This window comes from Porites lutea, chromosome 6 (genome assembly GCF_958299795.1).
Source record: "Porites lutea chromosome 6, jaPorLute2.1, whole genome shotgun sequence".
In the NCBI taxonomy this organism is placed as follows: Eukaryota; Metazoa; Cnidaria; class Anthozoa; order Scleractinia; family Poritidae; genus Porites; species Porites lutea.
In genome coordinates, this window is record NC_133206.1 from 11,688,537 (window position 1) to 11,701,831 (window position 13,295).

The 13,295-nt window shown below is 40.3% G+C and overlaps 3 protein-coding genes across 3 annotated transcripts; 2 read left to right on the forward strand and 1 right to left on the reverse strand.

Moving 5' to 3' along the window:
• The first annotated feature begins 2,007 nt into the window (after positions 1-2,007).
• LOC140941598 (trace amine-associated receptor 8c-like) lies at positions 2,008-3,061 on the forward strand. Its single transcript, XM_073390617.1, has one exon. The coding sequence runs from the start codon at positions 2,109-2,111 to the stop codon at positions 3,042-3,044; it is 936 nt and encodes a 311-aa protein (XP_073246718.1). The 5' UTR covers positions 2,008-2,108; the 3' UTR covers positions 3,045-3,061.
• Positions 3,062-9,199: 6,138 nt separating this feature from the next.
• On the forward strand, positions 9,200-10,184 carry LOC140941885 (trace amine-associated receptor 8c-like). The gene has a single exon (XM_073390889.1). The coding sequence runs from the start codon at positions 9,249-9,251 to the stop codon at positions 10,182-10,184; it is 936 nt and encodes a 311-aa protein (XP_073246990.1). The 5' UTR covers positions 9,200-9,248.
• Positions 10,185-10,500: 316 nt separating this feature from the next.
• LOC140940744 (cytochrome P450 3A41-like) lies at positions 10,501-13,295 on the reverse strand. The gene is made up of 2 exons (XM_073389705.1): positions 12,709-13,295; positions 10,501-12,206 (listed from the first exon to the last, which is right to left on the reverse strand). The coding sequence occupies exons 1-2, from the start codon at positions 12,938-12,940 to the stop codon at positions 11,248-11,250; spliced, it is 1,191 nt and encodes a 396-aa protein (XP_073245806.1). The 5' UTR covers positions 12,941-13,295; the 3' UTR covers positions 10,501-11,247.

A 13,295-nucleotide genomic window follows, 5' to 3' on the forward strand; every position in this document is an offset into this window, starting at 1 on the left:
AAACAAATTCAGTTATTTTTCGATTGAATGAAATCTAAAGAAAAAGGGCGGAAATAAAAGAAAAACAATGCTTTTAACCAGAATACCCCTTAAGTTTCACGCCTTTCACCAAGTTAAGTTTATCATGGTATAGACAGTTTCATTAAAAACTATTTAATTTGAGTTTTACTTCCCCGTCTTGTCGGAATGAGACTCCTTTCTCGGGTTTTCTGCTAGTCCTATTAGGCTCGATTACCAGCCGTTGTTGTGGAAATGAGCCCATGCTCCACCCCGGACCGAGCCTAGTTTGCTGTCTGGCTGCGGCTCCACCCCCCAACCCGTGGGGTGTGCGGGGGTGGAGAGGTGTGACTAAATAATTAAGACATCCTTCATTAATTCAGTTGGCTAAAAATAATTGAGATAAGGGTAATTACATTCAATTGTGGTCAATGTACTCGCTTGAATTTGTACGTAAACTACCTAATAATACAAAAATAAAATAGAAACAAAACAAAAATTAACATTCTTACCAAGACAAGACAACAATTGCTTATGAGGGTTATAAAGAGATAGCCTGTGCACAGACCTAGGCTCGATGTCCGCCGTCTCCAGGGTTCGATCTTTGATCCTCCCCGCCGAACAGCGGCTGGTAATAGAGCCTAATACAGACCCCCCTTTCTTTCTTCTCCGATTTTTTCTGAGGGGAAGAGGTTCTGTACACAGTCCAATAAAGAGATGACATAAAATGTTCGTCACTGAGCTATAGCTTAAACGCTCCTGTTTCTTTGGTATGGAGACTGAATGCGCTCAAATTGATGGCTTTGGTACTAATACCTCCTCATAAAAAAGAGTAAGAAGTCTGAAGTCCATGAAATAAAAAGAAAATTCGAAGTTAGATTATTGTCCGTGTTGTGGATAGAATATTTGGTGAAGGGAGGAGAAAGGAAGAATTTTTGTCACGAAACACATTATAATAAATTAGAAACAGTGCAAAAACTATCGCAAAAGCAATACGTTTTATTGCGAAGGCTGTAAATGAGAAAGTCAGTAAATTAACTACATGTGAGAATAGACTAACGACTGACCGACTTTAAAATAGGACCCATGCACGAAATAGCCTCCCATCCCGCCCCACGCGTGACGAACCCTCAAGAACGTCTGCAGTACTCTGCACGGGAGACTATGCACGAAAAGCGTGAAATAACATTTCTTAAGCGTGTGCATAACTAGTCTTTGTTCTGTCGCCTTGCAATAATCATCGCATTTTATAATACCCTTTGCATTTAGTTCTCATAACGTGTAAAAATAATTGTCAACTAATATAGCTGTAAAGTCGTCGGCAGTTCAGTATATTGTCGCCTTTTATAATAATACTTGTCGCATTTTGTAATACTGTTGTAATTTGGTATCAAGGTAGCTATCTCACTTGATAAAAATGGCTGTCGCACTTTCTAATAAAATTGCAGGGAGAGGGATTTTTAATTTATCCTGTTCGACGGAGGTTTTCTCATGTCCTTGTATCGTACTGGTAAGGATGATCCGCCTTCTAGGATCTCCCAGCCTCCATATAAAAAGCCCCTAAGTTCCATTTTGTATCTCCTGTAGCTTTCTGATGTGAAAGTTGCAAATATTACACGTATGAAGTCGATAAATATGCGTTTTGCATGTTCCACTTTATCTGGAACTGTAAAAAGAGTTCAGACTTTACAAACATTAAAGTGACGTTGAGAACACTTGAATCGCGAAATTTATTGCCCTTTGTTCATATTTGCCTGTTGAAATCGCGAAAATAAAACCCGGCGAAATACTGTCTCGCCAAAATCGAGAAATTAAGTTTGCGCGTTTGGCTTCACCTAACTTTGTAGGTACCGGAGGTAAGTCTTGAGAGGGCGTGAAAATAACATAATATAATTCAGCTGCACTTTTTTTTTTTTTTTCTTTTGTTAAAAAGGATGATAAAAATAAAAACAGGAAGAATTAAGAAAGAAATTACCACGAAATACCCAGCCATATATAATTAGTTGACTTACAAGAGGCGGCGGAAAAATATTACCCTTAAGTGTATTTGAAAACATTGATCTATAAACACATCGCCCAATGCACTGCAGATTCTTGCCTCGCGGAGGAAAATGACAATGACTAATTTTTCTGAATATGAAACTGGCCAGAAAACAGTCATCGTTGAACTGTACTGCTCGGCGGAATTAATCAGAGGTGTAGATGGCGAGCTTATCTTTCTTTCGGCACTGAACATTTTTCTGTCCATTGCAGCATTTTTGGGGAACACTCTGATCCTAGTTGCTCTTCACAAGAAAACTTCACTTCATCCGCCTTCCAAACTCCTGTATCGTAGCCTAGCGATATCTGATCTCTGTGTTGGTATCATTGTAGGGCCTTTGGCTGTGACGTATTGGATTTCTGTTGTGAACGAAAGATGGAATATTTGCTATTTCGCATATTGGGCAGTGAGTTTCTCAAGTCATACGTTGTGTGCAGTGTCTTTATTGACATTGACTGCAATAAGCGTGGACAGACTTCTCGCCTTGTTACTGGGGCTCAGATACAGACAAATTGTTACTTTAAAAACAGGATATATAACCGTAATTAGTTTTTGGATTTTGTCCATCGTCGTTGCATCTACTATCTTTTTGAATACTATTATAATTTCATGGTATCAATACATAGTTATAGCTCTGTGTCTTCTCGCCATAATCTTCTCTTACACAAAAATTTTCTTCTCTCTTCGTCAGAACCAAATTTATGTTCAGAACTATGTTGCCCATGGACAACCTAGCCAAGTAATTCCACTTAACATAGCTCGATACAGAAAGGCAGTATACAGCGCACTGTGGGTGCAGGGAACATTGGTTGTTTGTTATCTGCCATCTTGTATAGCGGTAGCTTTGACACCTCAAAAAGGAATGCCTTTATCTACTTACCTTGCTAGGGAATTTACGATTACTTTGGTGTATTTAAACTCGTCTTTAAATCCGTTGTTATACTGCTGGAAGATCACAGAAGTGAGGGAAGCCGTAAAAGAAACAATTAGGCAACTCTTCCGATGATCGAGTTCGTTAACTATATATCCTGTGATGATGATGATGATGATACCTTTATTAAAGTGTCAAAACTGTAATAGCGGTGTTTAACCACTAAGTGGGGACACTAAAATAAATTTAAAAAGAATAAATCAATTAATAAATTAATTAAAATTAAGAAAGACTATGTACAGTATAGGCAAGTGAGAAATTTGAGAGAACTATGTACAATATGTACAAATGTATCCATCATCTTATAAAAAATAAGAAATAAAAGATTAAGAAGTGCAAAGAGAGCAGTTAGAGCAGTTAAATTGACGCTTTCAGTATTATTAAGTCATCCGGCTTACTTTCACATAATATTTTGCAAAAAGTGCTACCATGTAATATACTATGTAACACACCCACAAAACGGACCCTTCATTATGATAGAGGTAGGTAACTTTATTGGTAACTGCTGAATAATGCAAGACCACTTGGACAAACGGCCGCGAAGTTGAGTCGGATGTTGGTGTAGATCAGGCCCATGTTGCCTGCGTCGCAGACGCTCTAAACCCTCTGTATAGGACGAAACAAATGGCTTTGACGAGTGCGTGGGCCGGCTGCATTGCAGGCTAGGCCCATGCAACAACTTAGAATAATTAAAACCAAAAACAAACAGTGAAGATGACAAAGGCAAGCTGATAGAAGGGCTGAAAGATAGGGGAATTTAATTACTAAATAAGTACTAACTGACCTTCATCGGGGGTGCAAAAGGTATAATAACTTGTGATAAATCGAGGCGGTTGAAAAAGGCTACCAAGTCTTTTTTTTCTACCCTTAGTATGTGCGTTGTTGGAAGAGTAGAAAAAGAAAGCAAAAAATACGAATAATAGCGGAGCTCCACGCAGGCGCGAAGCGCGCGCGCGTGGGCGGAGCCCCATAGCTAAGTATCTACCCATCCCAGAAAATTTGGTTATCACGTGACCGTACACCGAACGAACGACCGACCGTCCGTCCGCACCACAGGCATACCAATGTTTACTGTCACACTTTCTAGCTAGTTTGGGAGCCCAGGAGAAAAGTGATTGCACATAAATGTTGTGATCAATTGACAGCTGTCAAAACAGGGTATCCGGTGACCAGTATCACCTGACCGTATCGCGGGCTCAGGTGTCGGCCCATCGAGGTCGAGTATTTCTTGAAGTTATCCGCTGACAAGTTACTAGTTTTCAAATGATTGCAAGCTCAAGTTTGTTTGTTTTTTTTAATTTATATGAAATATGTCGTGTTTATGTCACTATGGCCTAGCACTATTAAGATTTTGATTTCAAACTTACCTCGGACACGAAAATTCAGCCAGTTATTTAAAAACACAGGCGGAGAAGACCTTTTGTTATCATGGACACGCGTTGGTCACGCTCTACGTCCAATTTTTATGCTCTGATTGGTCAAAATTTGACAGGTGAGTTCATGCGGAAAATTTATGCAGCATCTTGAAACTTGTTTACTTTGTCTATTATCCATGCTTTGACAGCTGAAGCTGACAGAGTTTTGTGTCAACTTGTGATGTTTTTTAATGTCTTTCTCCACTGGATGTTCAAAATGAAATACAGCTGCTATCAAGTGTCTTCTGTTATTCATGGCTGGTTTTTTAGTGGGTTTTTGGTTGAGAAATGCACCATCTTGAAACTTGTTTACTTTGACAGCTGAAACTGACAGAGTTTTTTGTCAACTTGTGACGTTTTTTACTGTCTTTTTCCACTGGATGCACAAAATGAAATACAGCTGCTATCAACAGTCTTCTGTTATTCATGGCTGGTTTGTTTACTGAATTTTTGGTTGAGAAATGCGCCGCTTGTCAAAGTCAGAAATCCGATTTCGTATGACATCGTTTTCATTTTTCACCTTGCTGGATGCGGGTTGAAAAGTCCCTCAAGCGGCTTTCAGGAGCTGCATCTCGAATGGTAAGCCTGAGTAATTATTGTGTTTGTTTTTTCATATCTAATTTCATGAAGTCGAGCGCAGTTTATGAGGCTAGTTTATGCACGTTTGTATTAAGATCTGAGACAATGATCTGACCTAGTATGAGATTTGATATAAGCTTACAGAACTTTAAAAAACCTTTAGTCGATATTTTCTCTCCGCAAACAGAAAGAAAAAATGTTCCGAAGAGTATTTAGTTATAATTTTGGCTGTAGAAAGAAAGCTTTGAGCGATTTTCTTGCCTCGAGTTCATCTTTGAAAACAGTAAACACCGGGAAGCCGGCTAAAAGCCTTAAGCTTCAGCTTAAGGACTTAGGATTTTTAGAGACGCTTTAATACTTGTCTTCGTGAATGAAAATTTTTGTCTCTGTAAATGTTTCACCGAATTATATTTCTTTTATTGATCGTTAGTAGTCTCTTGCAATTTTAATCACTTTGCCGTTTGTTTTCAGTCGTTCATAAACATCGCTTGCAGGAGTACTCAAAATGCCGCGCGTATCAAATGCTTTTTAAGATTACACTTCGTTTTAAAACCATTGAATAAAAAATAAACGCAATAAATTCTTTATTATGTTGAAGCGTAACTTTTTTAATGCTTACTGAAAATTTGGCGCTTGTCAAAAGTGAGAACCGGCTGGCCGTATAGGGGTTTTTTGAAATTTTTTTGAACGGTTTTGCTAAAAGCCCACGTGTGCTTCAATGGTTCTGAATATTTGTTTTGAAAAAATTGTGAAATACTGCATTTTGTCTGAGGTCTGTATGATAAAAACAGCGCCTCATATTACTGTTTCACCTCAGATGTGATGTATAAAAAGTATGAAATGTTGGTTTACACACACCCAGATTTGTTGGCAAGATTTTGTTAGGTAAACTTGTCGAACGTCAAAAATTCGGTCTGATTTGTTTTCCAAGAATTCGTTTTCCAGGCCTAACTACTGTGATCAAGAGTCGTCATGGCTCTTAAATGTGATCGAAGATAATTGCTATTTTTTGGGTGTACATATAAGGCTATCAAATCGATGTAACATTTTTTTCACTCTAAAATCTTTTAGCCTTAGCTTTCCCTAAAAAGTCACATATGTGCCCTCAAGTTAACCGATTTGTAGATTACAGGTATATTGTTTGATCTAAATTATAAATTTATTAATGGGAGCTTCGCTTTTAGCCCTGGCTAAATCTATATATTATATATCCAGGTGTCATCAATTTCTATTTGCTGGGCTATTGACGTAAATAGCAGTCAGGTGTTTATAATGCCTGGGTTAAAAGTAAATAAAAGCGAATATTATAAGAGGATAAAATATCCCCCATCTGTGTATGAAAACACTATTGTCAATGGGGTCCCGAAAAAAAATAAATGAAGAAACAAATAAAAGATTAAAAAATAGGATAAGAGACTTGTCAGAAATTAGCAGGGGGGAGGGGGGGTGGGAATTTTAAATTTGGGTTCGGAAATGAGGTAACCCATCCCTGTAATGGGAGTTTTGCTAACCCCCCCCCCCCCCCCCCCTTGAGCTTGGCCTAAAATATCATGACCCTCCCCCTCTTGTATATATGATAAAATCTAGTTCTAGCAATACACTCGGGTGAGTCAGTATTATGAAAACTCAAAATATATTTCTAACCTGTTCTTTGTAATGCTATATACTTACATTTTAGATGACAGTATTACGAGTCCAACTCTGATTCTGACAGCTAAGGAAAGCTGATCACTCGACTCTCCTATTTCTCCCAATACAAAGTCTTCATCACTAGGACAAGTGGGTAATGCCTCATCCCCTTCATCTACGTCACATCATTATCATGATCATCCACCTTTTCCACACTGAGGCAGCTTTGTTTGTTTGTTTGGGTGCTCTCGGCAAATGACCGTACGTGATCCATAATAGCATTGACTTTCTGGGGCTTGTTTTTACCTTTCACTACAAGCAAATTATGTTTATGGATGTATTCGTCCAGAACACATACATGCTGTTTTGCACGTGTTCAGCATTTCCATGCAGTCAAATTCCTCATAAGACATTGTGTTCTCTTTCAATTTGTTGTTTTTCTTTTCCATTTTTCTCTTGTCACTCATCATCTCTAAATGATTTAAATGTTCTAGGTATTTTTTCACAAGACTTTCTTCAACAATTTATCTGTTGCAAAAGATCCTCGATATTGATTTCATTCTTTTCGTGGACTTGCTTTAAACATGCTCTAAGGTGATAATCATCAACTTCTCTTCTCTTAGTGTCGTCTGTATTTGTGATGGGTGTTTCTGCAACAGGCAGATAGTGATACTTTGGAAGTTTGTTGATGTCTGGAACTGGACGAGGGGTGGGATCCACTGATTCATTTTCACAGTACTCGTGAAATATTTCTCCAGTAGTCATACACGATTCTATGAAGTCATCCAATTTTTTGAAATAGTTGTGTCCTGGGACCTTTACTTTTCTCGTCTCCGACTTTGCAGCATTGTATTGCTGAATATATTCGGTATTGAAAAAGAACTGCTGTTCTTTACAATTGGTAACAAAGGCCTTCATACAGTCACCAGCTGGTCCGGGCTGGCCATCGATTCTTGGCACGAAATCCTGGGCTACTCTCCATGCATTACACTCCACTACTTCTGCCTCTAGCTCTTTCATTTCTTCAACTGTGAGTGTTTTCAATTCTTCTTCACTAATGAGACCAGTTGGTTGAAAGTATTCCCAGTGTAATGCTCTGCCATCAACCAAAGCTTCACATATAGCAGCGTTGGAACGCTCTGCTTCGTTTTGTCCTGAATCGTGTGGGTGCTCTGTAAATCCTGTTTATGTGAGTCCAGCTATTAATCCTTGGCATCTCAATGTCTCTGTACTTAACTTCGATGTTAGTGACACCAACCCCTGGGCCAGCATCTGTTGCTTGCAAAATGTGGTCACAGAGTGGTGGCAACTTGAGACTTCTGATGAATGCAATCGCAGCATCACAAACGTTAAGGTTAAAGGTTAACTCTACATGATCACGGGCATATATTTGCATGACCCTCCCCCTTTTAATTGCCCATTTTCATGACCTCTCCCTTTTCTGAGTCTCAAAAAGTTGTGACCCTCCCGCTGTTTCCACCCCCCCCTCCCCCCTGCTAATTTCTGACGAGTCCCTAAGCTTTGACTCTAAGATAAAATGCTAAAAGACTATCGGAAAAACAGGAAGAATTAAGAAAGAAATTACCTCGAAATACCCAGCCATATGCATTATGCAGCAGTCAATTCCAGCTGCGCCCAGCAGCCCCCTCCCACCCCCCCCACCCCCCGGGCTACTGCGGAGCGGGCAGTTGCCCGCTTTGTGAGTCCCGGGGATGTGGTATTTGCAAATTTTGCACTGCCCGGGGGCCGGGCATTTGTCAACCCCGGGGCCAGCCCCGAGCTTTTGACACGCACGCAGTTTCCTATCAGAGTATAACTACACAGAGGATTTTACTGGAAAAACAAGCAGACTGGCTCATTTGTCAAGGATGGGAAAAAAATGAAGAGGTTTGTAAAGGCATGTTCTCGATTTTATGCATGCACTTCTTCATTGCTTATCAAGCCAGAATTACATAGCGAAACTCGGGAGCTATTGACTTGAATCAACGCTTTTTTGGTTATTGAATTAAGTTTCTATTGATATTATTTGAAGAATATCCTTTCATATTTATAAAACTATTCATAGCAGTACTGTTATAACTTTACAGCGCACTAATTATTTTAATGTCAATAATTAGGACAAATAGGTGGTTTTCACGCAATCTCGGGAGACACAAATAACAATGGTGAAATGAACAAATGCTGGTGGACCAGCATCCGTCCACCAGCATGGCGCCGATGACGTAATGTGAAAACCATAAACTGGTGTCGTCACGGCGTGTCTCAATTAGAATAGCACTATTACAAAGGAAGACGTTAATTGAAACCAAAAATCGCACATTAAAATGCTTAAAATGGCACTACTCGACTGTGCGATCAATGAAAAATGTTGCAGTGTTGGCGGAGGACGGGGCATTTGCCCTCTTTTTTCGTCCCCACCCCGGGGGATTTGACAGCTCAAGAGTCCCCACCCCCGGGAATTTGCCATCCAAGGCAAAAAATGCTAATGTCCGAGGTTAGCGCGGGGGTGGAAGCTGGGCGCAGCTGGACTTGACTGATGCGTAATTAGTTGACTTACAAGAGGTGGTAGAAAAATAATATTATGTATTTGAAAACAGTGTACTGATCTATAAACACATCGCTCGGTGCCGTGCAGATTCTTGCCTCGCAGAGGAATATGACAATGATTAATTTTTCTGACTATGAAACTGACCAGAAAACAGTCGTCGTTAAACTGTACTGCTCGGCGGAATTAATCAGAGGTGTAGATGGCGAGCTTATCTTTCTTTCGGCACTGAACATTTTTCTGTCCATTGCAGCATTTTTGGGGAACACTCTGATCCTAGTTGCTCTTCACAAGGAAACTTCACTTCATCCGCCTTCCAAACTCCTGTATCGTAACCTGGCGATATCTGATCTCTGTGTTGGTATCATTGTAGGGCCTTTGGCTGTGACGTATTGGATTTCTGTTGTGAACGAAAGATGGAATATTTGCTATTTCGCATATTGGGCAGTGAGTTTCTCAAGTCATACGTTGTGTGCAGTGTCTTTATTGACATTGACTGCAATAAGCGTGGACAGACTTCTCGCCTTGTTACTGGGGCTCAGATACAGACAAATTGTTACTTTAAAAACAGGATATATAACCGTAATTAGTTTTTGGATTTTGTCCATCGTCGTTGCATCTACTATCTTTTTGAATACTATTATAATTTCATGGTATCAATACATAGTTATAGCTCTGTGTCTTCTCGCCATAATCTTCTCTTACACAAAAATTTTCTTCACTCTTCGTCAGAACCAAATTTATGTTCAGAACCATGTTGCCCATGGACAACCTAGCCAAGCAATTCCACTTAACATAGCTCGATACAGAAAGGCAGTGTACAGTGCACTGTGGGTGCAGGTAACATTGGTTGTTTGTTATCTGCCATCTTGTATAGCGGTAGCTTTGACACCTCAAAAAGGAATGCATTTATCTACTTACCTTGCTAGGGAATTTACGATTACTTTGGTGTATTTAAACTCGTCTTTAAATCCGTTGTTATACTGCTGGAAGATCACAGAAGTGAGGGAAGCCGTAAAAGAAACAATAACGCAATTGTTTCGATGAGCGAGTTCGTTAACTATCCTGTAAATTGACGCTTTCAGTATTATTATGTTATCCGGCTTACTTTCACATAATATTTTGCACAAAGTGCTACCATGTAATATACTATGTAATATACCCACAAAACGAACCCTTCATTATGATAGAGGTAGATAACTTTATTGGTAACTGCTGAATGATGCAAGACCACTTGAAGTTAAGTCGGATCTTGGTGTAGATCCAACAACTTAGAATAATTAAAACCGAAAACAAACAGTGAAGATGACAAATTCAAGCTGATAGAAGGGCTGAAAGATAGGGTTATTTAATTGCCCGATATATCGGTTAGACCGCAGTACTAACTGACCTTCATCCGAGGCTGCAAAAAGCATAATAACTTGTGATAACTCGAGGCGGTTGAAAAAGGCTACGAAGTCTTTTTTTTCTTCCCTTAGTATGTGCGTTGTTGGAAGAGTAGAAAACGAAAGTAAAAATACGAATGATGTATATGTAGCTGTCATGAATTTCTATTTGCTGGGCTATTGACGTAAATAGCAGTCAGGTGTTTATAATGCCCGGGTTAAAAGTAAATAAAAGCGAATATTATAACAGGATAAAATATCCCCCATCTGTGTATAAAAACACTGTTATCAATGGGGTCCCGAAAAAAATAAATGAATAAACAAATAAAAGATAAAAAATAGGATAAGCTTTGACTCTAAGATAAAATGCTTAAAGACTATAACTATACTGTGTTAAAAAAGATGAACATTTTATAGATCATAAATAAAATTCTCTGGAAGTTAAGGATCGACGTGCTATTGGGAGTTCATTAAAAAGCTTGGCTCTTTGATATTAAAAGCTATTTTTCCCAAATTCGAGGTGGACTTTAGGCAATTTTACTGAAAAACCATTGTTTCTTGTAGACTTAGAATGATCAAATCTTTTAAAATACCATTTACAGGGGGAGCAAACATTATCTCTTAAGGCAGTCAAAGATTTTGCGCTTAATTGCGTGTTCAATTGATGGAAGTTTCAGACTGCTGTTGCCAATGATTCTAAAACTTCAAGTTCTATCGCCTCCCTATTAACGAAGTACTATTTTTAAGAGGATAGGATCGCGTGGTTGCATTAGAAGCACGGATCGAAATCTTAGCTTAGACACTGTGTCTGCAGCTCTTTGAAACTTGACTCTGGACAGTATCTTGAACATCGCGGTCTTCATCTCAAGCAGGGCGAAGCGGAATTCAATGCACTGCCGGGGACCCACACCAAACGGCATATACGAGTATGCTTCTTGGGTGTCCCTGTTCTCTGGGGAGAAGCGATCGGGATCAAATTTCTCCGGATCAGGCCACAACGAAGGGTCACGGTGGAGTACATAGGGCGGCATAAACACGTCTACATTCTGTGGAATTGTGATTCCATTTATGGTGCAGGCCTCGTTACATCTTCGGTGGACCAAATACCAGGGTGTATAGAGCCGTAAGACTTCGCAAAACACCTGGTCAAGATAATCCAGGCTGTTAATAAAGTCGTACAGAGGAATGTCCCCACGGTTTTTTACAGCCTTGAGTTTTTCCTGGACTTCTGGGTGCGCGGCGAGTAGATACGCCATGTAAGATAGCGTACTTCCAGTCGTTTCAAATCCTGCTACCATGAAGATGACAGACTGTGCAGATACCTCTTCATCGCCCATCCTCTTCCCCTCTATCTCTTGCTTCTGGGCTTCAAGCATCAGTTGCAGTAAATCCTTCCGACTTGGCGTTTTCTGTGCCTTTCTGGCATCATAGATTACTCGGGCCATTCTTATGAAGTAGTCGGTGTGATTAAGGGGACTGAGATTTAACTTTTTGCTGAAGTAATCGGAAAAAGGGAACATGGAAAACGCGCGCACCCACAACGGAGTTCGGAACACGTTTTTGGCCTTTTCAACAGTGTCCGAGTCGGGATTGCTTTGGATATCAGCTTGCATCCCAAATGCTGCGGATAGAATTACTTCCAGTGCAAATAAGCTAAACAGTGGGTTGACGTCAGTGCTGTGTCCTGCAAAATGAGTGGTGTAATAGTGAGAAAATGAAAATGCATTATTTATAGTGTTTCTCTCTAACCTACCTATCCATCCATCCGTCCATGTGTCTGCCCGCAAAGGAGTCTCAGTAACCTGCGAAATCGAAAAGTTGCAAGTTCCGCGCGCGCAGTGAGCCTCCTTCGGATGCCACTTGCGCGTAACTTACAAAGCCTTATATAAGGGGAAGGGGGGGGGGGCGGTCTCCGAAAAAATTTTTTTCCGCCCTTCGGCCCTCAGTTTGGTCTAAAAATAAGGGGGAGCCCGGGTCCCCCGCCCCCCCCTCTGATCCGCCAGTGGCAAGTCACGATTTGGCGGGGACTGGGTGGGATACTGCCTTTCTACAGTCAATTTCGTTTACTCCCCATAAGAAGGACTTGACCATTACTACCATTGCTAAACGAGACTGACAGAAATTTGTGAAACTGGTAGCCAACAAAAGACAATATTGCGGAAAATAGTCATATTTGCCATCCTCACCTGTTTTTGCGGCTTCTGTGAGTTTCCCAGTCAAAACATCCGAAGCTTCCTCCATTAATGGAATGACTTCTTTTAATTTTGTTGCGCTGAACGTCGGTGAGAGCGTTGTGCGAACTCGCTTCCACTGGTCATCCTTAGCGATGAACAGGAACGAACTCATGGGCGGGTTAACTTCAGGAAACCATCTGTTTTGAAACTTCGGGAATTCTTTAATGGTGATCTGTTTGATCATCTCTGGGTCTGTGATTACGATCGTCGGTCGTCTTCCTTAGCCCATCTTGTAAACTCGACCATACCTGTGATAGTATTCCCACAACATCGAGTGCATTCCTCCATATTTAATGACATCGGGAAGATTTCCAATGTACAGCCACTGGCGAGGCCCTGGAATTGGAACAGCTTTGAGAAGGGTGAAACTAGCCACACCACGCCAATAGAACAAGAACACAAGGAGACTTAGACAAGCTGTCCATAATAATGAACTGCAAAGCCCTTCCACTGAGGAAAGCCGAGGGACCATGATATATTGAGCCGTTAAACGACTACGAGTCAGTTGAACACACTCGTATCAAGTCTGTGTCAGGAAA